The 27254-nt window shown below is 59.4% G+C and overlaps 1 protein-coding gene across 1 annotated transcript; it reads right to left on the reverse strand.

Moving 5' to 3' along the window:
• Positions 1-2919: 2919 nt before the first annotated feature.
• FKBP9 (FKBP prolyl isomerase 9) lies at positions 2920-26815 on the reverse strand. The gene is made up of 10 exons (XM_074284321.1): positions 26211-26815; positions 16733-16878; positions 11157-11346; positions 10041-10186; positions 8321-8510; positions 7188-7333; positions 6527-6713; positions 6263-6408; positions 4408-4571; positions 2920-3647 (listed from the first exon to the last, which is right to left on the reverse strand). The coding sequence occupies exons 1-10, from the start codon at positions 26798-26800 to the stop codon at positions 3471-3473; spliced, it is 2082 nt and encodes a 693-aa protein (XP_074140422.1). The 5' UTR covers positions 26801-26815; the 3' UTR covers positions 2920-3470.
• Between the last annotated feature and the right edge of the window lie 439 nt (positions 26816-27254).

The following is a 27254-nucleotide window of genomic DNA, read 5'->3' on the forward strand; positions in this document are numbered from 1 at the left end:
CTGTCACTTTACAGAAGGAGAAACTGAGGCCCAAAGTCAAGGTCACACTGTATCCCAACTCTGCTCTCATCCTTCCCAGGTGAGGTGGGCCAGAGCCCTGAGGAGGAGGGGCCTGGCTCCAAGGCCCCTGGGCACCGCCTGCTCTGCCCCCACAATAAAGGTTCAGGGCTTCCCCCAAGGTCCCAGACAGCAGGAACCTTCCAGCTCCTGGTGTTTTGCTATAGATTATGCCGGGCACCCCATGTTCCCAGGCCCCCCCCCCGCCAGCCTCGCCCATAAGGGCGCCCTCCAGTCTGGCCCGAGCACGAAGTCTCAGCTCCTGAAGGAGGGTCCGGCCCTTGTTTGGTCTGGGGTCAAGGGACCGCGCCAACCTCAGAGACAGGAGGTCCTGGGGCCCTGACTGTGTGACCCTGAACAAGTCACTTCCCCGGCCTGCTGAGCAGTCATAGAGGGGGTCCCTCCCTCAGGTCCTCTGCCCCCCGACGCCCTCCCAGTGCCTGGAGGGGAGAGATTCTGGGGGCTCTGAACACCTTCATTCAGGCAGCAGTGAGCCACGGAAGACTTCTGAGCCCATGAGTGACCCCAGAAAGCCGGGGGAGAGGGGAAGGGGGTCGGAGCGGGAGTGCAGGTGGGTGACAGAAGATGAGGGTCCCTCCCGGGACAAGAGCGGGGAGAAGCGGGTCAGACTTAAGGGGGAGAATTCCGCCCAGGGGGAGGTGCCGGACCCTGAGGGACCCTGAGCTCAGATCCCGCCAGAAACCGCCATGTCAGCCTGACCGAGGCTTTCACTTAGTCCGTGCCTCAGTTTCCCCAATTGTAAGGTGGAGAGCAAAGCAGCCCCTCCTCCCCAGCACTGTAGTGAGGATCCACTGAGGTGACTCAGGTTTTACAAACTGAAGAGCTACTGGTGGATTCCTGGAGGAGGGGGAGGGAAAAGGAAGGGGAGGAGGGGGAGGGGAGAGGAGGAAAAGGGGGAAGGAAGAATAAAGAGGAGGAAGGGGAGGCAGGGAGGAGGAGGAAGAATAAAAGGGGAAAGGAGAGGAGGAGGAGGACCCGGCTGGTCCTCCCAAGAACTGTGCTTTGGGAGAGCAGCATGGGGGACTTAGGAAGTCAAGGGCTGCCCCCCTCCCGTGGGCAGAAGCCGCCCCTCTGGGAGCTGTGCCCATGAGGAGGGTCACAGACTGGCAGCCCCTTGCCCCGCTGCCCACGCAAGGCCAGGATGCGAGGGAGACTCGGGGGAAGCCACCTGGGACGGCATCTCTGGAGCGCGGGGGGAAAGCTGGTGCGAGGGCGGGAGGCCGGGGCGGGGGAGCCCTTCTTGGATGGTGGGCAACAGCCTCCAGAGGGTCCCTCGGGCTGCTCTCTCTCCCGTGAGGGAGGATCCCAGCAGGGCACCCAGGGGGCCTTGGGGTCCCCGAGCCTGAAGCTTGTTCCGGGGCTTTCTGTGCCAGTGTGACCTCCCCCGACTCCCAAGCCGGCCTCCTCCCTGGGGTCTCTCCATGCCTGCTCATCCTCCACCAGCCCCGCTGTTCTCTGGCTGGGCCCCCTCCCCCCCCGCCCTGCCGCAGCGCTCCCCATCACCCCCTCCCTCCCCCCTTTGCAGGGCCCTCCTGCACAGTTCCTCGCCCACAGCCCCTCGGCTCGGCCTGCCTGGCCCTTCTCCCTGGCCTCAGTTTCCCCAGCTTCCTCCTCAGGATGACGCTTTCCCCTAAACTCGACAACCCCAAGGCCCCACCCCGGGGTCTCCGGGAGGCTGAGGGAGTGGGGATGGGGGGAGGGGGCCCTCATGATAATCACTTAGGTCTTAACTGAAATCGGTCATTGTGGCGGGGTCCCCAGATCTCCCAGGGACCCCAGGCCCAAGACAAGGTGGAGCTCCGGAGCCCCAAGAACTGGCCTTGCCTTGTTGGGCATCCCCGGCATTTAGCACAGCGCCTGGTAAACAGCAGGTGCTTAATAAATGCTAACAGCCCGACCTCGCTGGCAAAGTGGGAGGTTGCCCGGGTAACCACCGGCCCCCCCCCCCCTCCCCGTCCCTTCCCCTCGCCATCTGCCCTTCGAAGCCCTTTCCTCTGGCCCTGCGGACCGGGAGACCTCCGGGCACCCCAGGGGCGCAGCACTGCTGGGACCGCCCCTCTCATTCGCCCCCCCCCCATGGGACGGGCCGGCGCCCGCAGGACGGAGAAGGCCGCAGCACCCGTGGGCGTCCGGAGGCGGGGAGCTCCCTGGCTGAGGGTGCCCGGGGGCGCCGCCCAGGGCAAGCTAAAGGCCGCCATTCAAACTGTCCTCAGCCAATCAAAAGCGGCCGCGGGGGCGTCCCTCTGAGCCTCAGTTTCCCCGGTTGTCAAGGGCCCGACGTCTCAGATCTGGGAGCGCGGCTGGAGGTCTCGCGTGTCGGGGCCGCCGCTGTGCAGGGGGGCTGTCCGGGTGGAGGGGGAAGGGTCCCAGAGCTCTAGGGAGCACTCTGGGGCGGGGCCCGGGAGTCCTCCAACATCACCCCAAGCATCCTCCCGCCCGGAGCACAGGAAGGGGGCGGAGCAGGAGCCCGCACGGACCCTCGGGTGGCCCCCTTCTTTTTATAGTCCTGAACAGCCCCGACCCACAAGTCCTCAGGACTCGGCCACCACAAGGTAGGGTCTCCGTATTTGACCCGTGGTCCACCCAGATGGATCCCACATCCTGATTGGTTCCGTTTAAGGCCTTGAGCCAATCACAGGAACTGGGAGGCGAAAAACGGGGGAGGGGCAGGAATGACCCCCAAAAAGGCGGGCCCCAGAGGCCGCGCCCCGCCCCAGCCCGCCCTCACACCTAGCCCAGGCCTCGCCCTTAGGAACCCCAGCCCGTGGGCGCCGGGGCAGCTCAAACTCCCGGCCCCCGACCCACGGCAGGCGGCCCCCCAAGAAGACGCAGGCACCCGGAGGCCCTCGGGCACTACTTTATGGAACAAAAACTCTCGTGGTCTGCGGTCGATACATGGGAGCCACACGCTGTGGCACAGTCAAACGGAGCGGCTGCAGGACGGGCTGGGGGCCCCCCGCGGGCGCGCCCGGGCCTCCAGGAGCGGCCGAGCACGGCCACGGTCCTCCACACGGCACGGGGGAGGGCGGCTGAAGGGGAGGAAGAGAAGGCCCCGCCCGCGAGGGCGCCCACGCCTCGGAAGTCTCGCTATATCGGCTTCCTGTCCCATCTAAAACGCCGCGGGGGGGAGGGGGCTGACTGGCCGAGGGGGGCCCGGAGTGCGGACAGCCGCCCCAGGACATCCGGGCACTGCCTGACCTGCCGGGCGGCCCGCGGTCCTGGGGGGGGGGTTCTCCTCCGCTGACTTGATACATCTAGACAAAGTGCTCTAAACACAAAATGAGAAAATAAAAGCAAGAAGTCTTTACACGTGCGAACTGGGGGTCCCGGCCGTCCCAAGCTCCTCGAGCCCCGCTGCCCCTCCCCCGCGGCGGTGGGCGCCCCCTGGCGGGTCACAGCTCGTCGTGTCTGGCCTCCTGGTCTTTGAGCTTGAACTCGGCGGCCGTGACTCGGCCGTCCCCGTCGCGGTCCTGGTTGGTGAACATGCTCTCCACGATCATGGCCGCGTCAAAGCCGGGCGCCAGCCTGCCCTTGCCCGCCGCCACCTGCGCGTGGATGTACTCCGAGAACTGCGGGAAAAGGGGAGCTTCATTCCCGCTGCGCCCCCCGCAGCTCGGGCCAAGGCCGCCCTCCCAGCCTCCCGGAAATGGGGGGGGGTGTGGGGCCGGGCCGGCTGTCCCAGCGTGGGAGGGGCCTCCCCCAGGGGAGGGTCCCTCAGACCTTTCCAAGCCTCGAACGCTGACTCGTGGTGAGGGGGCCGTGGCCCTGCCCCCCAAGGAGGATAAGGGGAAGATCCAGGCGCTGAAAATTGAAGAGCTGAGGGGGCGGGGCGGGGCCGGCCGGGCCCACCTGGGGCCTTTGGGAACTGAGAGTGAGGGCGTGGGGCCCGCTGGGGGAGGGGGTCTGCTGAGAGAGGGAGCTAGTGGGAGGGGGCGGTGCAGGGCAGGAATGAGAAATGGGGGGAGGCACTGTCCCAACCCCCTCAGGAAGGGGACGGGGGATGGAAGGGCCCAGCACCGTCTCTCCCCTCACACAGCAGGCACCCTGGCGGGGCCCCCCAGTCTCAGGGCCCAGCTCCTCCCTGCCAAGCGCCTGCAGCCCACGGCCTCCACAGGACCGCCGACGCCCACCGGCAGGACACAGACCCTCGGCCCACCGCCCCACTCCAGGTGAAGCCTCCGGCCGCTGAGCTCCCAGAAGCCCGAGCGGCGGGCATGGGAAGGCGCCGGGCTCCAGAGCCCACCCGCGGGCCGCCTCCCTGACGACCCTGCTGGACCTCAGCTGGCTCGTCGTTAACGGGGCGAGAGCGCGGCGCCCTCACCCACCCACCTCCTCCAGAAGGACCTCGCCGTCACCGTCCTTGTCGATCTCTTCAAAGAGGTTGGGGGACACCTCGTCGTTCCAGATGAACATGTAGCCCTCGGGCAGGCCGGACACCAGGTCCAGAAGCTCGATGTCGAACACCAACACGGCGCTTCCTGGCACCTCTCCCGCTGCGAGAGCAGAGCCCTGTCAGTGCCCGGGGGGGGGGGCGCAGAGACCCCCACTGGGCTTCTCACAAGCCCAAGCGACCAGGAGGACGGCGTGACGGGCACAGGGGGGTTTTGCAGGGTTGGGGCCTTCCCCCCCACCAGCAGCAAGGCAGCCCGGGGCCCTCCCTGGATCTGGGGTCCAGCCTCTGCCAGCTTAGGGGCACTGACCCCTGCGGGGAGGCTCCCCTGATCCTACTGGCCCGGTCTGGGCCCTGGCAGACCCTGCAGGCTGGGGAGGCAGCTCCATCGCCGCCCACTCACCGGGGTGATCGGCGGCTCTCCGTCAGGAGCAGATTGGGTCGCTCGTCCCCTTGTCCTCCCCCGTCCCCTGACCATCAGGACCCAGCTTCAGCTCCCTCTGGTCCCTCCCATCAGATGGTAAGCTCCAGACCTCCCAGATCCAGGCATGGAGCGCCCCCGTTCGCATCCTATCTGTGGGTGGCGGACTAAGTGCTGGAGGAACCCATGCTAATGAGCAATGCTGGCCCCCATGGTGCTGACCCTCTAGCCGACCAGTTACTGAAACTCAGCCCTGTGACCCCCCAAACTGGTCAGGGAAAGGAAGCCCAATCAGCAAGAGGCTCTGGGAAGGGGCTGCCCCAGCCCCGCCGGCCCCTCGGCTCGTTCTGAGCCACTTCTCAGGACTGCAGGACCTGACTCATACAGAGAATGTCTGGGAGAGCTCAGGGCCTTCCAGGAGAGGGGCTCAGCCCGGCCCGCAGGGACCCCGGGACACCCACCCCCCAGCAGCCCCCCAGCACTGCGGCTTCGGGAGGCGAGTAGCATTGCAGCTATAGGGACCCTGTCTGTGCTTTACAAGGGGTGGCTCCCCAGCCCCATTCGGGGTATCGAGGATCTGGGAAGGAGGGGCACCCCCAGGAGGGGACCGCCTGCGAGTCTGGCCTCTGAAGGTGATGGGATATTTGAGGGGCTGGTTTCAGAGGCCGGAGGGACCGCATGAACTGATGCTGAGGGAAGTGGGCGGACCCAGGGATCCTGGCAACAAGATGATAGACTGAAGGATGCAGCTCCTTCCAACAGGCCTTGGGACAGAAAGTGCCTTCGCACCCAGGGGGGCAGATGGAGACCGAATGCGTCAGGAGCACAGCATTTCCACCTTTGTCTGCCTGCTTTTCCCTCCTTGTGGGTTTTAATTAAAGCTTTTTAATTTTCAGAACATGTGCGTGGATAATTTTTCACCACTGACCCTTGCTAAGATCCCGTGCCCCCTCCCCCCAAGACAGCAAGCGATCCAACACAGGGTCAACTTTTCTCATGGTTTCCCCCTTTTTCTGATTCTTCCTCCCCAGCGTGACTAACGTGGCCACGCGCTGGACACGACTGCACGGGTGTGACCGACGTCAGCCGCCTGGGGTGGGGGGAGCCGGGGAAGGCCAGGGAGAAAGCACTTGGAACCCCGAATCTTTCCGTGGAATTGGAGAAAGAAAATACTGCTGGGAAAATGAGCCCAAATACTGGGCCGGCCACAGGCTCTGCAGCCCCTTTACCTGAGCCTGAAGAAAGCGAACTAGACGCCGGGCACGCCTCTGTAACGGCTGCTTTAAATGAAAAATGAGTCTAAAAGCCAGACGCGGAACGAAAGGCGCGACGAGCGGGAGGGCCCAAGGGCCCGGCCGCCGCTCCTGACTCACCCACTCCGGCCTCCCCGTATCCGAGGTGGGGCGGGATGACCACCGTACGTTTCTCCCCCACGCACATGTCTCGCAGACCCATGTCCATCCCCAGCACGACCTGCCCGGACCCCAGGACGATGTTGTAGGTTTTGCCCAGACTGAGTCTGAAAAAGGAAACGGGAACATCCTAGGTGGGCACCCTGAGATCCGCCAACGTGGCCCCCTCCCCACTGGCCCAGCCCCCACTCCCCCCCCCCCCCGCTCCGGCCCGGCCCCACTCACGTGGAGTCCAGCCTGGTGCCGTCCATGAGCGAGGCGTTGTAGTGGTACTTGAGGTAGTCGCCCTTCTTGCTCAGCACGGAGCAGTTGTCCGGCTTGTAGCGGGACGTGACCCGGACCGAGTCCGACGGGTTGTGGAAGTCGACCACGTGGATGTCAAAGACCAGGACGGCCGAGCCGGGGATGTTCCCTGCAGAGCATGGGGGCCGTGAGCCGGGGGAGGGGGCAGGTGGCCGGGGATGCCGGACGTGGGGGGCCCACAGCAAAGGCCAATCTGGAGGAGGCGGGTTTAGGGCTCAGACGCCATCAGAGCGGGCAGAGAAGGAGGGGCGCAGTGGGCGGGCTGGCCCCTCCAAGGAGCCCAGGCCCAGCCAGAAACCTGGTGCCTGCCTGTAACTGGGGCCGTCAGTCAATCCTCAATGACCGGCTAGACCTCAGTGCGCAGGGCAGGGCCCCAGGGGGGCACAGCTGGCACGGTCTGAAGGGCAGACGCCCTGCGGGAGGGCAGGTGCCCACACCCGAAAGGACAAATAAGTGGGAGTGGCGAGGGCTGGGCCTCCTGAGAAGGCTAGGGTGGCTCTGAGCCGGACAGTGGTCAGCGCCAGGACAGCTGGGCCCCACTGACCCGCAGGCGGAAGGCCGAGCCGGGAGAAGCAGTGCTCACCTCGCCCTTCCTCCCCGTAGGCCAGGTGCGGGGGGATCACGACGCGGCGCCTCTCCCCGATGCACACGCCCAGCAGGCCCTCGTCCATCCCGGCGATGACGTAGCCCTGGCCGATGTAGGTGTCGAACGTACGGTTCCGGGCGTAGCTGAAGCACAAACGCCGGCCCGGTCAGCGGAGACCGCCCCCCCCCGCCCCAGGGAGCCCGCGGCTCAGCCCGGCACTGCCCCCACTTTACAGATGAGGAAAATGAAGGCCGGGGAGGGGCCCCTGGGCCAAAACGGCAGTGGCAGGAGGCTCGCACCCAGGACTCCAACCCCAGCTCCTCCCCCCGCTCTCCAGTGGCCACATACACCGGACAGACCAGACAGAAGGCCCCAAGAAACCTGGGAACCAGGCGGGGGCGGGGGGGGCTCTGCTCCAGGCAGGGCGCCTGCAGCCGGGCCTCCCCCAACACAGAACCTAAGGCCTGGAACCTTACAAAAAGAAGGCACCGGAAGGGGGGCGCCCCCGGCCGTGAGAAAGGTCCCCCCATCAGAGGGGGCCGGGCCCTTTGGATAAAGCTCTGGCTCAGCGTCCTGCCTCAGTTTCTCCTTTGGTCTTCCAGGGTGATTTCAGTCCCCAAGAGTCCAGAAGGGCCCAGTGTCCGGTAACCTCAAAGCCCGCGCAGACACCCGCCCTTCGGACACCCTGGCCGGCCGTGCCCCTTCAGCGGGGGCAGGGCTACACCGCACATCACGGCTGGTGAGACTGAGCAGGGGCGGCCCCGGAGCCGCGTGCGCTGCCCAGGGCCCTGGGACGGGCTGAAAGAGACCTCAGCGCCCCCGATCCCGCGTTTTACAGGCAGCACTAATGCCCGGAGCTCGTAGGGGGCAGAGCCGGGAGGGGATTGGGCCCTGACCCACGCCCCCCTGCACATTAAGGGACCTGGCCGATCAAGCCCGCCGGGGAAAATGAGCTCGAGCGACCGCGGGCCCGAGAGGCGAAGGGACGGGTCAGCCAGGCAAAAGCAGGGGAGCAAGCGGCGGGGCCGGAAGCAGAGCCGCCGAGGTCGAGAAGGGGGAGCCCGCCCCGTGAGCCGCCCCGTCGAGCCTCTGGCCCCCAGGGTCCCGGGGTGCGGGGGGCCGCTCATCACCTGGAGTCGAACAAGGTTCCGTCCAGCAGGGAAGCGTTGTAGTGGTAGCGGAGGAAGTCCCCGGCGCGGCTTCGGCGCTCACAGTCCTGGGGCAGGAACGTGCTCTCCACGGCGACGCCATCTTTGGGGTTGTGCAGGTCCAGCAGGGCCACGTCAAACACCAGGGAGGCCTGGCCAGGAATGTCCTTCCCTAGAGGGGCCGGGGAGGGGGCGTCACCTCGGGAAGGCCCAGAGGCCTTCCTCCCCCGGGGCAGGACCCGGGCTCCCCTAAGCTTTGTGCAGCTTTCCCAGGAGTCACCAAGCGACCCCGGGACCAAACCGGGACCAGGTGGGCTGCGGGCTCTGGCAGGGGAGGGCAGAAGGGCCGGGCTCGTGGGGGGCGCCGGGGCGGGCGTGAGCGCCCGGGCACGCACTGTGCCCGCCTTGCTCTCCGTGGCACGTTTCAGGACTGAGCAGGGAGCGTCTCGCTCTCCGCCCTGCGCCAAGAGGCCGGCCTGGGCGGGGAGGGGGAGGGGCAGAGAAAGCGGGAGGGCGCAAGCGTGTTAAAAACTGCGCGGAGGCTGGGAGGGACCGCGGGCTTCGGGAAGGGCCCAGGACAGACGGTCAGGGAGCCTTGAGCGAGAGAAGTCCCAGGAAGCTCCTTACCAAGTGCGCCAACTGTGCAGCGGGAGGAGGGCGGGCTCTGCCCCTCCCCCACCCGCCCCGCCCCGGAGCCCGTGGCCGGCTCCGGCCTTCGCTCTCCGTGGGCCCCGAAACCCATTATCGGACCCGTTTCCGGGCGCTGCCCGGCGGCTCCCATTTGCCCGTCCTGCGCCTGGGCAGCGCCAACCCTTACAAACCCTGCCGCCCCCTCCGAGGAGCCTCTGGGTACCGGAAGGCAAATAAAGCAGAGACCCAAAATAGCCAACAGTGACCAGCGGCTCCCAGGAGGGAGTCCCGGCTCTGGGACCTCTGAACCCCCGGGCTGCCTGGGGGCTACCAGAGCTCTTCCTCAAGCCAGAGACCCCCGACTCCCGCCCCCAGGTCCTCGGCCGAGCCGAGGCCCGACGCCCGGGGCCATCCCCACTCGTCCTGACCCGTGTCCCAGAGGCCCGGGGGCCCTGCAGGGGACCTGAGGCCGGTGACCTTGCCCCGCCCCGAGGCCAGGGTCCCCTTGGAGGGGCTCCGAGCATCCACCAGAAAGGACCAGGAGGGAGAGCGGACCCCCGGTAAATGCGGGCGACTCTCCTGGGACGGGCGATGGGACGGGGACGCGGGAGAGGAGACCACCCGGCTCCGAGGCCGGGGGCTGACCTGCCCCCAAGGTCTCCCTAAATGGAGTTTTCCTTCAGGACCAGGCCTGATGAGACTGGAGAGTGAGGGGCAGAGGGGGATAAGCTTTTATAGGGCGCCTCCTGTGTGCCAGGCACGTGCGAGAAGCACAGGACCCTGGGCCTCCCTGGACCCCAGGAATCACGGGGAATGGGAAGGGGAGAAAGGGGGAGCAGGCAGGGAAAGAGTCTGGAAAGAAGCCGGCTCTGAGGGCAGGATCCAGTAACCACCCGGCGGCGGGGGAGGGGAGAGCACCCAGGCCCCGGCTTCCGGGTGTCTCCCTGGGGCCGCCCCGGGGGCTGCGCTTTGCTATTGTGATCCAGGGGCTCCTTGGGGCCTTCCAAGCGGCCGAGGCGATGTCCCGGACACCAGGGCTGAGCTCGGACTGCTGCCGGACACGAGGACTCACCGTCGCCGTCCTCCCCGTAGGCCAGGAAAGGCGGGATGGTGATGATCCGCTTCTCGCCGACGCACATTCCCAGGAGGCCTCGGTCCATCCCGGGGATCAGCCAGCCGATCCCCACGTACGTGTCGTACGTCTTCATCCGATTGTGGCTGCGAACGAGACGGGGAAGGGCGTGGGCGGGGACCATGGGCTCCGGGCTCCATCCATCCGGCCCCCCCAGGACTCCTGAAGCCTTTCAAGGAAGGGCTCCCCGGCAGAGCAAGGATTCATTAAGGAGCCCTGCCCCCAGAGGGGCTTTAGATAACGTGCTTATTTAAGGATACACAGAAGAAATCCGTCTGTATCCCAAAAAGATCAAACGAAAGGAAAAAGGGCCATTTGGACCAAAATGGACAAAAATGAGCAGAAGCCGCTCGATCGGGGAGCGAGCTGTGGGAGACGAGGGGGACAGAAAACCGCCGCGCTCAGAAAATCCTGGGAGACTCACGGGAACCCACGCAAAGCGCAGTGAGCACAACCAGGGCGAGCGAGCCCCGAACAAAGGCCGGCTCCCAAGGCAGCGCCCGGCTGGGGCAGGCGGCCGCCCGGGGCAGGGAGAGTCCCAGAGCATCAGAGGAGAAGGCGCACACGGCCCGGTCTGAGTTCGCATCCTGCCCCTGGGACCCACTGGAACTGCTCTTCCGGGCAGTGGGCCCCGCCGGCTCTGAGGCTCTCCCGGGCTCGTTTGCCGAGACTTACAAAAAACTACCTGGTTTCAGGGGCTTTGACGCCGAACCGCTCCACTTAACATTTGTTTTTGCAGCGTTATTCCAGTGGAGAGTGGGCCCGCCCCGTGGACATTTTCAGTCTTCCTTCCGGTTTTTCCTCAAATCCTCTCTTCCCTCCTAATTTCAGGCCTTTCTGCGGATTTCCAAAGCACTCTCCTTCCCCCCTCTCCTGGCTGTCCCCTGGGAGCAATCCTTTCCTAAATCTGGGACATCTGTCAGGACGTGACCCACTTCGGTTCTTACTCAAGAACGTGAGGCAAGTGTGCGTTGACTCACCTTAAGAACCTCGCAGGGACGGTCCGGGCCGAGAAAGGAGCCCGACCCCCCCCCTCGCGGGCACGGCGGAACTTACCTGGAGTCAAAGAGCGTGCCATCCAAGAAGGTGCCGTTGTAATGGTATCTCACAAAGTCCGACACCTGGATCGTCCGAGAACAGTTAGCCGGCTTGAAATAAGTACGAACTTGAACTTGGTCTTCCGAGTTCCAGAGGTCCATCAAGAGCACGTCAAAGTGCAGCACGGAGTCTGGGGGGATGACGTCGGCTGGAAAGTCAGCACAAGTCCCAGTGAGACCGTGACCGGAAGCCCTCCCTCCTACCCTCTAAGGGCTGGCTGAAAGGTCAGAGGCTAACGCCTGTCTGTGCCATTCCCAGGCACAGACCTCCAGGTCAGCCAAAATGTCCGGACACGACAGGCCAAGTGGGCAGGGGCCCCCAGGGGTCTCCACATGGGGACGTCAGGAAGCCTCGTGGTCCTGGATTCAAGGGCGGCCTCAGACACCCACTAGCTGGGGGACTTTGAGCAAGTTCTGTCACCCCAGGCCTCGGCTTCCCCATCTGTAAAATGAGCCAGAGAAGGCAATGGCCACACACTCCAGTCGCTCTGCCAAGAAAACCCAAATGGGGCAGGAAGAACCGGACGGAAGTGAGCAACAAGGGGGTGGGGAAGACTTGGGGGTCACCAGCTCCAGGCCCCCACCCGCAGCTCCCAGAGTCATGGCGGGCAGTGAGTGTGCACCTGCAGGGCTCTGGGGCTGGGCCGGGCCTCCCAAAGGACCCAATTCTGGGTGGTTGTTAGAGGGCCAGGCCCCAGCCGAGACCCCGCCAGGGTGGCCAGCCTCCCCCTCTCCATGGGGCGCAACCATTAACGGACTCTCATCACGCCCAAGGATTTCCACCCTCAAGAGCCTCAGCAGCTGCTCCCTGCTTCCGCTTCCCAGCAGTAACCAGGCACTGATTAAGCACTTAGTTACGGGGCCACCACTGTGCCAAGCACCGGGCGCAAAGAAAATGGGAAACCGGTCTGTTCCCTCCAGGAGCTTACTTTCTAGCGGGGAGACCAAGTCACCGCACTAAGGCCCCCTTAGCGAAACACTCCCAAGAGCTCCGGGACCAAACGCCGTCTGCGTGACCTTGGGCGGCCCAGGGACCAGGCAAGGGTGACCACAAGGCGGGAGCCCCTTTGGGCCCATGTCAGCCCTTCAGCTGGCGTCCTGAGACCAACGAATCCCTCACTCTCCTTTTTAAAGAGCTGAATGAGGGACTCAAGGTGGTCTCGGGTTAGCTATAAACTGCCCCAGTCGGCTTCTCAAGCTCCTCCTGCATAAGCCATCCTGCCAGCTCAGGAGACATCGGTCCCCCTGGACTTTCGCTCTAACCACCGCTCAACCCCCCCCCCTTGTGCCTCCATCTCATTCCTGCAATTCAGAAGGGCCTTCAAGTAAAGCTGTGCCCCCCTCCTCCATTACCCTGACTTGGGTATTGTGGACTAAGGACTTTTTGCATTTATTCCCACAGCTCCTGCTTCTAGGGCCACAAGGACACATATTCCCTTGTTGCATTTACTCCTACAGCTCCTGCTTTTGGGTGCACAGAGACACTGACACCCCTTTTGCAATTATTGCTATAGCTCGAGCTTCTGGCTGCACAGAAACACTTATGCCCCTTTTGCAATTAATCCTATACCTCGTGCTTTGGGTGCACGGAGACACTTACGCCCTTTTGCAATATAGCTCATGCTTCTGGGTACACAGAGAAACTTATGCCTTTTTGAATTTATTCCCTCAGCTTGTGCTTTTGGATGCAAAAGGATACATATGCCCTTTTTGTATTAATTCCTGCAGCTTGTGCTTCAGGGTGCACAGAGACACATAGGCCCTTATTGCATTAATTCCCACAGCTCGTACTTCTAGGGGCACAGAGAAACTTATTCCCTTTTTGCAATTATTTCTACAGTTCGTGCTTCTGGATGCAGAGACACTAATGCCCTTTTTGCATTTATTCCTACAACTCATGCTTCTAAGGGCACTAATTCCTTTTTTGCATTAATTCCCACAGCTCCTGCTTCTAGGGCACAAGGACACATATGCCCTTTTTGCATTTATTTCTACAGTTCGTGTTTCTGGTTACACAGAGATACTTATGCACTTTTTGCATTTACTCCTACACCTTATGCTTCTGGGTGAACAGAGACACTGATGTCCTTTTTGCAATTATTCCTATACTTCGTGCTTCTGATTACACAGAAACACTTATGCACTTTTTGAAATTATTCCTATATCTTGTGTTTCGGGTGCACAAAGAAACATGTTCCCTTTTTGCACTTATTCCTATAGCTCGTGCTTCTGAGTGCAGAGAGACACTCATGCCCTTTTTGCATTTATTTCTATAGCTCATGTGTCTGGGTACACAGAGTCACTGATGCACTTTTTACATTTATTCCTACAGCTTTTACTTCTGAGTGCACAGAGACACATATGCCCTTTATGCAATTATTCCTACAACTCGTGCTTCTAGGGTCACAAGGACACATATTCCCTTTTTGCATTTACTCCTACAGCTCATGCTTCTGGGTGCACAGAGATATTGACACCCTTTTTGCAATTATTCCTATAGCTCGTGCTTCTGGATGCACAGAGACACTTATGGACTTTTTGCATTTATTCCTACAGCTCATGCTTCTGGTTGCACAGAAACACTTATGCCCTTTTTGCAATTATTCCTATACCTCGTGCTCTGGGTGCACAGAGACACATTTGTGCTTTTTGCATTTATTCCTACAACTTGAGCTTCTGGTTACACAGAGACACTTAAGGCCTTTTTGAATTTCCTCCTACAGCTCATGGTTTTGGGTGCAGAGACACTGATGCCCTTTTGCAATTATTCCTACAGCTCTTGCTTCTGGATGCACAGAGACTCTTATTCCTTTTTTGCATTTATTCCTACAGCTCCTGCTTCTAGGGCCATAAGGATACATATGCCCTTTTTGCATTTATTCCTATAGCTTGTGTTCCCAGGTGCACAGAGAAACTTATTCCCTTTTTGCATTTATTCCGACAGCTTGTGCTTCTAGGGGGTACAAGGACACATATGCCCTTTTTGCATTTCTTCCTACAGCTCACGGTTCTGGGTGCAGAGACACATATGCATTTTTGGCATTTATTCCTACACCTTGTGCTTCTAGGGGCACAGGAACACTTATTCCCTTTTTGCATTTATTCCTATAGCTCATGCGCCCTGGTGCAGAGAGAAACTTAATCCCTTTTTGCAATTGTTTCTACAGCTTGTGCTTCCAGGTGCAGAAACACATATGCATTTTTTGCATTTATTCCTGCACCTTGTGCTTCTAGGGGCATAAGGACACATATGCCCTTTTTGCATTTCTTCCTACAGCTCCTGCTTCTAGGTGCGCAGAGACACGTATGCACTTTTTGCATTTATTCCTACAGCTGATGCTTCTGGGAACACGGGGAAACTTATACCTTTTTGCATTTATTTCTTCAGCCTATGCTTCTGGATGCACAAGGACACATATGGCCTTTTTGCATTAATTCCTACAAATTGTGCTTCTAGGGGCACAGAGACACTTATGCCCTTTATGCAATTATTTCTATGGCTCGTGCTTCTGGTTGCACAGAGACTCTTATTCCCTTTTTGCATTTATTCCTACAGCTCCTGCTTCTAGAGCCATAAGGACACATATGCCCTTTTTGCATTTATTCCTATAGGTCATGCTTTTGGGTGCACAGAAAAACTTATTCCCTTTTTTGCATTTGTTCCTATAGCTCATGCTTCTGGGTGCAGAGACACATATGCATTTTTTGCATTTATTCCTACAGCTTGTGTTTCGGGGTGCACAGAGATACTTATGCCCTTTTTGCAATTATTCCTATAGCTCATGCTTCTGGGTGCACAGAGACACTTATGCCTTCTTTGCATTTATTCCCACAGCTCATGCTTTGGGGTGCACAGAAACATTTATTCCCTTTTTGCATTTATTCCTACAGTTCGTGCTTCTAGTTGCACAGAGACACTTATGCCCTTTTTGCAATTATTCCTATAGCTCATGCTTCTGGATGCACAGAGACACTTATGGACTTTTTGCATTTATTCCTATAGCTCCTGCTTGGGGTACACAGGGACTCATGTGCCCTTTTTGCAATTATTCCTATATCTTGTCTTTCTGAGTGCACAGAGACATTTCTGTCCTTTTTGCAATTATTCCTATACCTCGTCCTTCTGGTTGCACAGAGACACTTATGCCCTTTCTGCATTTATTCCTACAGCTCATGGTTTTAGTTGCACAGAGACACTGAGGCCCTTTTTGCAATTAATCCTATAGCTTCTGGGTGCACAAAAACTCTTATGCCCTTTTTTAATTATTCCTATAGTTCGTGCTTCTCATTGCACAGAAGCACATATGCCCTCTTTGCATTTATTCCTACAGTTCGTGGTTCTAGTTGCACAGAGACACTTATGCCCTTTTTGCAATTATTCCTATAGCTTGTGCTTCTGGATGCACAGAGACACTTATGCCCTTTTTGCATTCATTCCTACAGCTCATGGTTTTGGGTGCAGGGACACATATGCATTTTTTGCATTTATTCTTACAGCTCATGCTTCTAGGTGCACCGAGACACTGATGCCTTTTTTGCAATTATTCCTATACCTCGTGCTACTGGTTGCACAGAAACACATTTGCCCTTTTTGCATTTATTCCTACAGCACATGTTCCTGGGTGCAGAGAGAAACTTATTCCCTTTTTGCATTAATTCCCACAGCTCCTGCTTCTAGGGCACAAGGACACATAAGCCCTTTTTGCATTTATTTCTACAGTTCGTGCTTCTATGTGCACAGACACACTGATGCCCTTTTTGCAATTATTCCTATACCTCATGCTTCTCGTTACACAAAGACATTTATGCCCTTTTTTAATTTTTTTGAGGCTGGGGTTAAGCGACTTGCCCAGGGTCACACAGCTAGGAAGTGTTAAGTGTCTGAGACCAGATTTGAACTCGGGTCCTCCTGAATTCAGGGCCGGTGCTCTATCTACTGTGCCACCTAGCTGCCCCTTATGCCCTTTTTAAATTATCCTACAATCCATGCTTCTCTTTGCACAGAGAAACTTATTCCCTTTTTTGCATTTGTTCCTACAGCTCATGCTTCTGGGTGCAGACACACATATGCATTTTTTGCATTTATTCCTACAGCTTGTGCTTCTAGGGGCACAAGGACACATATGCCCTTTATGCATTTCTTCCTACAGCCCCTGCTTCTAGGTGCGCAGAGACACTTTGCACTTTTTGCATTTATTCTTACAGCTCCTGCTCTGGGGTGAAGAGAGACACGTGCACTTTTTGCAATTAATCGCATACCTCGTGCTTCTGGGTGCACAGAGTAACTTATGTCCTTTTTGCATTTATTTCCTCAGCCTGTGCTTCTTGGTGCACACAGGACGTAAGCTCCTCAAGAACAGAGACCTTTCTTGCTCCTGACTGAGCAGGGCCCATGTAAGGGCTGCCCTGCATTCCGGGCGCATGTCCCAGGGTACCCATTAAAGCCTCCCGTGCCATCTAGTCGGAGCTCCTCGGGCTCATGGCCGGGTTGGGTTGGGGGAGTGTGGGCCAGGAGTCGCTCTGAGCCATACTCACGGACGCCTTCGCTTCCATAGGCGAGCTGCGGGGGGATCTTCACGAACCTCCTCTCATTCACACACATGCCGACCAGGGCTTTGTCCATGCCGGCGATCAGCTGTCCCTTCCCCACCAGCACATTGAAGGTGGAGCCACGATCATAGCTGAGAAGAGAAGGGGGGGATGAGCCCGAGCCCCGAGGACCACTGGCCCAGACGGCCGCAGCCCGCGACCCCCGCAGCCCCTCGGCCTCCCTCCCTCAGCCGCGAGGACCGAATGAAGCGCCCACTGCTCTGGTTACTGAGGAGATGACCAAACGGGGGACACCCAGACACTGCTGGGTGGCCACGAGGGGGACCAGATGGGGGCCCAGAGGAGACCTGATAGGGGCGCTGCCCGCAGGACGCGGGCCTCTCTCCAGCCGGCACGTCAGCCACTGCACAACGCCAGGCTTGTCTCCCGGACCTTCTCACCACTCCCCAAACCTCCAGTGGCCGCTCGCCCCATCCTCTCACTTCAGCCTCCACCAGACCCTCCAAAGTCCCTCCTCTCCTGGCTGCGGAACCAAGGGCCCTTCCTCATCCCCATCCCTCTGGATCTCTGCACAGGCCTGACACCGTGGGCACTCCTGCCTCCCTGGTGCTGTGGGCACACCCACCTCCCTGAGCACCCCCCTCTCCATGACCAGCTGAGGCAGCGGGGAGGAAGGCTCCCCAGAGGAGGCAAAGGAAGGTAAAGGTCAGTGCTGTCCAAGTGCAGGGCAGCCGCTGGGCATCCACTGTGGCCGCCCAGCACGTAGAAGGCGCTTGGAAATGGCTCCCAAATTATGTGTTTAAAGTCCCATGGAGAGTGAAGGCCAAAGCTGCCTGTGGGGGGGCTTTCTGTGCCATGCTGACATAGAGCTACGGCCAGCCGGTGATGGGCGGGATTCGAATTCAGCCCCTCCTGATCCAAGGTCCATCTAGGTCCCATCTCCACTCTCACCTGGACTCATCAAATCAGCTTCCCCCGGCCCCAGGCTCCTCCCTCTACTCCTCTCCAGTGGGGGGACTCCATCCAGCCTCCCAGCCGGGTTCTGCCCAGGTCACCTCCTTATTCAAGAAGCTCAGATGGCTCCCTCCGGCCCCCAGGGTCAAAGTGCTCGTCTCTTGGAGCAGTCATCACTGGGACTCCCCCCCCCCGCCCCCATTCCACAATTTGGGTTCTGTGAGTGAATTATGAGAATCCTTCGCTCACCCTGTGTGTCTGTGTCTCTCTCTCATCTTTCATTCTTCTCTTTTCTCTCTTTCTCTCTGTGTCTCTTTCTCTCTGTCTCTTTCATTCTTCTCCTTTTCTCTTTCTCTCTCTGTCTCTTTCTCTGTGTCTCTTTCATTCTCCTCCCTTTCTCTCACTCTTTCTGTCTCTTTCTCTCTGTGTCTCTTTCATTCTCCTCCTTTTCTCTCACTCTCTCTCTTTCTCTCTGTCTCTTTCATTCTTCCCCTTTTCTCTCTTTCTCTCTGTATCTCTTTCATTCTCCTCCTTTTCTCTCACTCTCTCTCTCTGTCTCTTTCTCTCCGTGTCTCTTTCATTCTTCCCCTTTTCTCTCACTCTTTCTCTCTCTGTCTCCTTCTCTCTGTGTCTCTTTCATTCTCCTCCTTTTCTCTCACTCTCTCTCTTTCTTTCTCTCTTTCATTCTTCCCCTTTTCTCTTTCTCTCTGTGTCTCTTTCATTCTTCCCCTTTTCTCTCACTCTTTCTCTCTCTGTCTCCTTCTCTCTGTGTCTCTTTCATTCTCCTCCTTTTCTCTCACTCTCTCTCTTTCTTTCTCTCTTTCATTCTTCCCCTTTTCTCTTTCTCTCTGTGTCTCTTTCATTCTCCTCCTTTTCTCTCACTCTCTCTCTTTCTTTCTCTCTTTCATTCTTCCCCTTTTCTCTTTCTCTCTGTGTCTCTTTCATTCTCCTCCTTTTCTCTCACTCTCTCTCTCTTTCATTCTTCCCCTTTTCTCTCTTTCTGTATCTCTTTCATTCTCCTCCTTTTTTCTCACTCTTTCTCTCTCTGTCTCTTTCTCTCTGTGTCTCTTTCATTCTTCTCCTTTTCCCTCACTCTCTTTCTCTGTCTCTCCTTCTCTCTGTGTCTCTTTCATTCTTCTCCTTTTCCCTCACTCTCTTTCTCTGTCTCTCCTTCTCTGTGTCTCTTTCATTCTTCCCCTTTTCTCTCACTCTCTCTGTCTATCTCTTCCTGTATCTCTGTCTGTCTCTTTCTCTCTGTGTCTCTTTCATTCTTCTCCTTTTCCCTCACTCTCTTTTTCTGTCTCTCTGTCTCTTTCTCTCTGTGTCTCTTTCATTCTTCCACTCTCTTTGTCTCTATCTCTTCCTGTATCTCTGTCTGTCTCTTTCTCTGTCTCTCTCTTTCCCTCTGTGTCTCTGCCTCTCTTTCCTTAGCATACAATAAGAGTCAGACTCTTATCAGACTGAGGAGGCTCAGAATCAGGATTACTTCCCTCCAGATTGGAGGGAAGGGGGGGTTCCACGCCCAGAAGTCAGGCCCTCTGCCCACCATTTCCCTTCCTGTCCTCCCCGCCCCCGTAATCCCCTAAAGGGGGCTTCTCGATGGCCGCCAGCAAGCTGCAGGTCAGCTCCACACAGACCCGGAGGGCCAAAGGCCCGCAGCCTGCACGTCCCCGTGCCCGGCGGCCCAGCTGGCCAGTTCTATTAATAGACTCCAAGTGGCGTCCCCCCCATGCAGCATTCCCAGGCTGGGAGGTCCCTCACAATTGTGCTTTTCCTCCCGTGCCCCCGGCCTCAGGGATGACGTCACTTCTGCCCTGTGGACAGAGGCCGGAGCCGGGCCTCCATCCGCTTCCTGACTGCCTCCCAAAGGTCCTCCAACACCTAAGAGCAAAGCCTCAAAACAGAAAAGGTCTCCAGGGTGTAAGTGAGCACTGGAGGGGGACGTCCGGGGCGGGGGGGGGGGGGGGGGGGACCGAGGCCTGGAGAACCACAGGGGAGAGGACAAGGGGTACCAACTGCTTTATTAAGCCAAAGCCCCAGTCCTGCTGGAAAGCTCCCCGCAGAGCCCTGGCCCCCGCAGATCCCCGGCCTTGAGCCTTCCTGCTCCTTGGGACAAATCCCCTGAAAAGGGTCATCGCCAGTCCAGCATTTGGGAGGGTCTCCCCACCAGCTCACGTGTCTCCTTCCACTCTCTCCTTCAACATACAACCCCTCCCCCAATTCTGCACCTCCACAAGCATCCTGATCTGGACCTTCGCCATGGCCTTGTCCTCTGACCTCTCTTCAGCCCGCCCTGTCCGGACACACACAACCCTGCGGCCATGTTGGGACCATCTGCCAGCTCCGGCCCTTCCTGGAGGGCCTGTAGGAGAACCAAGGAGGGGCCTTGGAAATCAACCGGAAATCTCGGCCTGGGGGCAGTGACAGCATCCAAGGGACACTCCAGTCTCAGATCTCTTTTAGGAGAGCAACTTTGGGCTCATTCCTTTGAGAGGCCCAAAGCAGGACCCTGCCAGGCCAAGGGACCCCTCTCTCTCCTTGGCATCGCTGCCTGCCAGGACCCCCGCCAGAGACCCTCTTTTCTCAGCGTTAACCCCTTTCCCTTTCTGCCAGGATTTCTCTACACCCCTTGTTTATCTCTCTGCCAGGACTCCTCTGCTGGACCTTGCCTCCTAGCAAAGGCCGACTTCCCGGAGCCAATAAACTTCTTTTGCCAGTCTAACTTTTCGGGTTCGTGAATTCTTTAAGGAAGGATCGGTGCCAACTAGAGGGGGTTCCCACACTCTCTGCCCCGCCCAGGGACCACAGGTCCAGCCTCAGAGGCCCGGAGCTGCTAAATAACCCCAGGGCCAGGGAGCCCCAATCATTTCCGTGGCTCCCAAGCTCTCGGTTCCACTCCAACCCTGACCCACAGGACGCCCGCACACAGACCACCCTCCAGCTGCCGGAGTACCCCCATCTCCCCCTTCTTTTAGGAAAAGTCCTGGAGGGAAGTTGGGAAGTTGTCATAATGGCGCAGGACACGCTGCATTAAAGAGCCGACACCTTACGTCCTTCCAGGGAAGTGGAAACTCCTTGCGGGCAGGGCCCATTCCCATTTTTCCCGTCCTCCTGAGACTCACCACAACTTAGGTGCCGAATTAAAGAGGGAAAGAATAAAAGGGAGAAATAGAAGGCGGCCGGAAACGAGAAGTTTGGCTGGGAGAGTCTCGGGCCGGGCCTGGGCCCTCCCCGGGCTTTGTGAGCCAAACCTGTTTGTTATTTGTATTTTAAGTAGCTGCCAGGGAGCTAAATGTCAGTTCCCTTTACCCAACACCTAATTTCCAAACGACTGCTCGGCTGAGCCTAATGTCACTTAAAAAACCATCAGGAAGAATATTTAGCTAAGATCAGGAGCAACAACCACCAAGAAATACCCCAGCCTCCTAGAAAAGTCATTCCCCCTTTTTCCAGCATATTTTGTTTTCCCAAATACACACAAATGCAGTTTCAACATCCACCTTTGCAGAACTTTGTGCCCCAAATTTTTCTCGCTCTCCGTCGCCCCATCCCTCCCCTCGACCGTGAGCCAGAGGGAAGGTGGGTGATTCTAGAAATGTCTAGAAAAGTAGAAAAGTAACTTGTAGCAGGGCCCTGTGTCCCACACAGATCACCAAGCCTGCCACAACTTCAGGGCCCATCAGAGACCAGGGTAGTCAGGACTCGACAGATCCCTCAGGCTCCTCCTCCGTGGCCCTCAGAACCCCAAAATGAAACAGCCCGGCCTCCCCGAGGAGAGACCGCTGCGCCACGAGGCAGACAGGGGCCCACAACGGGAGTCGTGGAGGGAGCGAGCGGCCCCGGGCAGGGCGACCACCTCGGGGACCCATCCCTGGGGCCGCCCCAACAAAGGGCCTGGAGATGGCCCGGGGGGAACTGGAGGAGCATTCAGCTCACCCTCAAACTGATTCACACACAAGGAGAGGCCTTCTCTAGCGGGCTGTCAATGCTTCCGGATGGACAGAGGATGACTTTTAGTGGGATCAGCTGGGGACAGCCCCCAGCCCAGCTGCCGGCCCTGGACTCCCTGAACTCAGCAGGCAACTTTGTTCTAGATGTTTCACAACATCCATGGCCACTGTTACCTCTGGGGCAGAAAGGCGTTATTGCGTAGAGACGGCCACAGAACCGGCAAGGCTGAAGCGAGCCAGGGACACTCGGACCTCCGCTTCCCCCGGCTCCCCACGGCGCGAGACCCTGCCAGGGACAGAGCGTCAGGCCTTGGACCGGCCGTGCCGTTCCAGCCGGAGTTCCACAATCCTTGAACCTGGAAAAACGGCTATTCCCTCCACGGTCTCCCCCCCAGCTGCGACGCTACCGCCGGCCCCAGAAGAAAAAGCCAACCGCCATCGGGACCGCTCTCTGCGGGGCCTCTAGTCTAACCTCCGGGTCTCTCACGGCGGCGACTCCTCCTCTCCTTCCATTCCGCGTTTGCAGGGCTTTCACCTGTTCCAGCCAGCGTGCTCATTGTTAGCAGAGCCAAACCCAGGGAAAGCACCAAGTGCCCCCTAAACCTGAAACAGCCGTGGTTCTCTATCTGCAGCCGTCCACACTGTGCACGTGGATATCTGCCCACAGAGCACAACTCCATGTATACACGCGTGTGTATATGTATGTGTTCTGTGTGTACATGTGAACATGTCTGTACCCACACATACATGTTACACACATACAGCACTACATACACACGTGTCTATAATCTAGATAAATAGAAGTATTCTCTATCTCCATGTTCACACGTGAACGCATCTATTTCTATCTACAATGCATGTTGTACGTGTCTCTCCATACAGCACAATTCTATGCACACACACGTGTGTATGTATGCACTCTATATCTCTATGTGCACATGTGAATACAAGTATGTTCCTTTGTATCTACACATACATGTTACACGCAAACATACACATGTGTTCTGTCTTTGTGTACACGTTCATATGCGAGTGTGTCTGTGCACACGTTATACACATGTATACACATACAGCACAACTACATACATACGCGTGTGTGTCTATAGTCTATGCACATCCATCTGTTCTATGACTCCATGTTCACACACAGGTGCACACACATTTGTGTCTACCTGTATCTGCCGTACCCATCGCACACACATAACACAGGTGACCGTGTGGGTGTGAAGCACGGGAGCTGGGCAGGTGGAACGGGCCCCATCAGCGAAGCTGGAGCACCAGGCACCCCAGGGAGGAAGGCGGCCCGTGCGGACGTGGTCGGTCGCTGCGGGCCTGAGCCACTCCCTGCTGACCCAGGGGCCCATTTTGTGCCCACCCGCCACGTTTCTGAAAGAGGTTCCTACAGCACGAAGGTCTCGCACCCAGCTCCCTCCCCAAGGGGGCTGAGGGCGTCGGAAAAACTCGAAGGGACCCCAAGGTCTGCCCAAAGGCAGAAGCAAAAGAAGAGAATGGATCGATGGGGCAAATAATGGAGGGAAAAAACCCCCTCGTTCTGCCCGGAGGGATGGCTGGCTAGAGCACGGAAGGCCCAGAAAGGGCCTGTAAGCGAGGGAAGCGTTCTAACATGGAAGACGGGGAGCACGTGGGGCCGCAGTCAGGGGAGCTTCAAACTGAGGAGGCGGAGGGTCAGTCTTCCAGGGCGCCCAGTTATGGGGCTCATCTCAGGGGGTTCAGGACTTAAGTGACTGTGCCAGAAACCTCGCTGGGGGCCGGAGGGGCCTGTCCTTGAGGAGCCTGTCAGAGAACCAGCGATTAAAAAAGAATCTGGGAAGGGAAAGAGACCTCGTGATGGGGGGGGGGGGCGGCTGTCGGGAAAGGCTTGGGGATTAGGGGAGTGAAAGGAGGAACTGGACTTCATGGGTCCAACAAGTGCCAGAGGCGAACGGACAACGGAACGCCAAGTTCAGGAAGGGCCACGGGCCAGTCTGGCCAAAAACAGGGGCTGGATGATGGGAAAGAAGCCTGGAAGGAGAGGTGAGAGCCAGGTTGTAAAGGGTTTAAATACCAGAGGGAAGGGTTTGCTTTTTCAGTTTAGAGGCACAAGAGACCAATGAAGATCTGAGCCGGAGAATCCGTCCACGTAAGGACCTTCTCTTTCAGGGGCATGAATCTGCCAGAGCACAGCGGCTTCCGAAGCAAGGAGACCAATCAGGAGGCTGATCAGGGCTGCTCCAAGCATGTCTTGGGCCCCTGCCCAGAAAGTGCCAGGCCTGAAGATTCTGTCTCTATCTCTCCTTATCTCTCCCTTCTTCCACAACTTCCACTTTCTACTTTGTTCTTATTTAATACTTTTCCCCCAGTTCCATGTAAACCAATCTTTAACATTGGTTTTTAAAACTTTGAGTTCCAGATTCTGCCCCCTGCTCCCTCCCTGTGCCGCCCCTCGTTAAGAAGCAGCACACTGAAGTTCTACAAAACGTTCAGAGCCCCCTACTTTCAAGGAGCTGAAGTCCTGGGGGGGGCGGGGGAGTTAGAAGCGAGACCCAGGAGGGAAACACAAGAGTACTCAGGTGCCAAGGCTCTGTAGGGTCTGGGCCTGAGTGAAATGGACAAGAGACGGCAGCAGAGCGGGCGCACCTGGCGACTAGCTGGGCCCGGGGAGGGGAAGGGAGGAGGGAAGAGTTAAGGATGACTCTGAGGTTGCATCTGGCAGTCTCCTCCACAGAAATACCAAAATTTGGCAAGAGGGCTCGGGGAGCTCCCTCCGTGGGTGGAGAAGACAGTAAATTCCATTCAGGACGGGTCACGTCCCAGAGTCCGTGAGCCTCCAGGTGCAGACACTAGGGAAGAGAAGGGGCTGCGCACAGGAGGCTGGGGTGGAGATGATCCATATTAACGGATCTTCTTCCTTCCCAGAAATGAGGTTTCCCCTCAGCCTCCAGCGCAGGGAGCTTCTCGGGGGACAGGGCCCTCCCGAGAGGGGCAGGGGTCTCCCTCTGCTTGAGGATCTCCAAGGAGGCTGGGGAAGAGCCTCGGTCCTGCCAAGACTCCTGCATATAGTAGGCACTTAATAAAAGCATGTCTATTTATCAGGTTAATAAGGAGATCGTGGAGGGCATGGATGACCACTGGCTGAGTATGTGCGGCCTAGTAAGGATGGAAAGGCGGAGGCTTGGGCAGAACCTCCTCTCCAGGGGGGAGGAGGAGAATCGCGTCCGTCCCTCTGTGGAGTCCATCTCATACAGGGACCCCCTGGGAGACCAGGAGCTCTCCCTTCACCACCAGGCCCCAAAGGGGCCAGAGGGAGGACACTAGAGCCCGCTGGGGCCGCCTAAGTGCTGGCCGGCCTCCCGGGGCAGAGGCCTCGCCTGCCCGCGTTCAGCCAGCCAGCGAGTCCCTCTGGGAAGGCCGGGCTTCTGCCCCGGCTACATTTCAGCGCACAATCGGCCCCTTTCTTCGGGGCCAGAGCAAGGCCTCTCAATGGAGCCGCCAAAGCCAGAAAGAAAAACAAGCTTCTCTCAGTGCGACGGGGGTAACCTGACCTCCCCCGCCAGATGCAGGAGAACGAAGCCCCCCGACCCCCCCCACGCGGCCCTCCCCGAGACTCCTCAGGGCCTGGGACCATCATGCTCTCTGTGCCCTCCCCGCTGGCAGACAGCGGGCACTTCAAGGGCCACCCCATCTTATGGACGGGACACGGGGCTCAGAGGAGGGGGAGAGGCCGTGCCCCCAGCATCACTGGCACAGCGCCCTGTGCCAGCCCTTACTGCCTGATCGTTGAACCGGATTAATGAGAAACGCACGGATGGCCTGGTGGAGACGCCTGGCTGGCAGGGGATCCCCGCGCTGGCCTGGATCTAGGCTGAAATCCCGGGGCACAAACGGACCATACACAGGTGGGGATGGCAGAGGCCTGCGGCCCAGCTGGCAAGGTCAGCCCTGGGGCATCGGGCGCACAACTAGAATCCAGGACCGCCCCTCCAAGAGGTAGCTGACCTCTGAACCCCCGTGACCTCTGGCCCGAGACAAAGGTGCAATCGTCAGTCATCGCTGACTCCCCGGGACTCTGGCTGCCCATCACTGATGAGACCCTCCAAAAGGGGGAATCCAGACGGGGAAGAGTCCAAGCACGGGCCGGAGCTCTTGCAGGGGATGCGGCAGGACCCCAGTGGGGGGGGAAGGGCCAGGAGAGCCCCTTTATAGGAGGGTGGCTGGGTCAGGGGGGGGGATTCGAATTCAGCTCTCTCCTCCAAAATGCATTCATTAAGCACTTCCTGCAAGCAGCGGGCTGGGCAGGGGCCAGGGAGAGAGGCAATCCCCCAAAGGAGGGGGAGGGGGAAGGAAAGATGGGGGAGGAGGGGGGGCCATTTCCGAGCCCAGAACTTCCCAGAGGATGTTGGAGGAGAATCCTGGCCTGGGAGGCAAGGGAGAAGTGCATCGGCCCCCTCCCCTCCATCTCGGGGCCCCGGGGGGTGAGGGCTTTGGGGGATGGGGTGGGGAGCCGTCGGAGGTCCTGGGTGGGCGGGGGCCGCGGGGGGGGAGGGGCCAGCCCTCTCTACCTGGAGTCGAACTTGCGGCCGTCGGGGAAGGTGCCCACGTAGTGGTAGCGCACGAAGTCCCCGGCGCGCACGGTCCGCGGGCACTGCTCGGGCACGGAGCGCCGCTCCAGCTGCAGCTCGGAGCCCAGGCCCGGCGCCGCCCGGCCCGCCACGCCGAGCAGCAGCAGGGGCAGCAGCAGCGAGGGCGGGGGCGCGGCGGCCGGGGGCCGGGCCGCGCGGGTCAGCGGCGCCATGCAGCCCCCGACGGTGCCCGGGCGGGCCGAGGAGCGCGGGGGGCCGGGGTGGGAGCAGGGCCTGGTCCCGGCGCGGGCTCCGGCCGCCACAGACTTTGCAAACGTGGAAAGAACTTCCCGGGCCCCGGCCTCCTCCTCCCCGGGCCGGCCCCCTCTCTCCTCCCCGGGGCGGGCCGCGCGGGGCGGGTCTTGGCCCGGCCCGGGCTGGGAGGGGATCCGCCCCGCGGGCTCGGGCAGCGGAGAAGGGGCGTGGGGAGAGGCGGGTCGGCCCGGCCCTGGGCCCCCGCCCCGCTCCTTCGAGCCCCCCGCCACGTGGCGGGCAGCCCCTGCACCGCGCCGCTCGCGCCTCATCCGCATCCCCGGGTCAGGCCCGATTGAACTTGGGGTCAGCCCAGGGAAAGTGCCCGGGCCGCGGTCACGCCGGAGGCCAGGGGCGGGTGCTCGGACCCGCACCCGGGGAACGGAGCCCAGACCGGGCTTACGGGGCCCAGCTCCCCCGGGGCAGGCCTAGCGATTAGCCACAATGGGGGGCCAAGGACGCCCGGCCACTCCCCAGGGCTCCGGAGCTTCCTAGGGAAGAGCCAGGCCCCTTTTTCTATATTTAGCCCCAAAAAGTAGAATGAAAAGCAGAGGCTGGAAGGGGCAAGTTTAGACTCGACCCTTGGTAAGGCCCAAAGCCCCTCCGGATGGGCTCCGGTGCCCCCTCCTTGGGAGGCCCTGCGGCCAAGGCTGGCCCACCCCCGCTGGGGAGACTCCACGGCAGTGTCTCTGCAGGGCAGGGGGGGCTGGCCCCTTCCACTGGGCCGCTCTC

The sequence above is a fragment of the Sminthopsis crassicaudata genome, chromosome 1 (assembly GCF_048593235.1).
Source record: "Sminthopsis crassicaudata isolate SCR6 chromosome 1, ASM4859323v1, whole genome shotgun sequence".
NCBI classification, from domain to species: Eukaryota; Metazoa; Chordata; class Mammalia; order Dasyuromorphia; family Dasyuridae; genus Sminthopsis; species Sminthopsis crassicaudata.

Bases quoted from the DNA above. Each gene is read 5' to 3' on its own strand.
- FKBP9 (XM_074284321.1), bottom strand. From the start codon at position 26,800: ATGCGGATGAGGCGCGAGCGGCGCGGTGCAGGGGCTGCCCGCCACGTG. The intron at 16,879-26,210 runs GTAGAGAGGGCT...TTCTCTTCTCAG, and splicing joins GGCCGCAAGTTCGACTCCAG to CTATGATCGTGGCTCCACCT. The intron at 11,347-16,732 runs GTGAGTATGGCT...CTGACTTTCCAG, and splicing joins CTATGGAAGCGAAGGCGTCC to CCGACGTCATCCCCCCAGAC.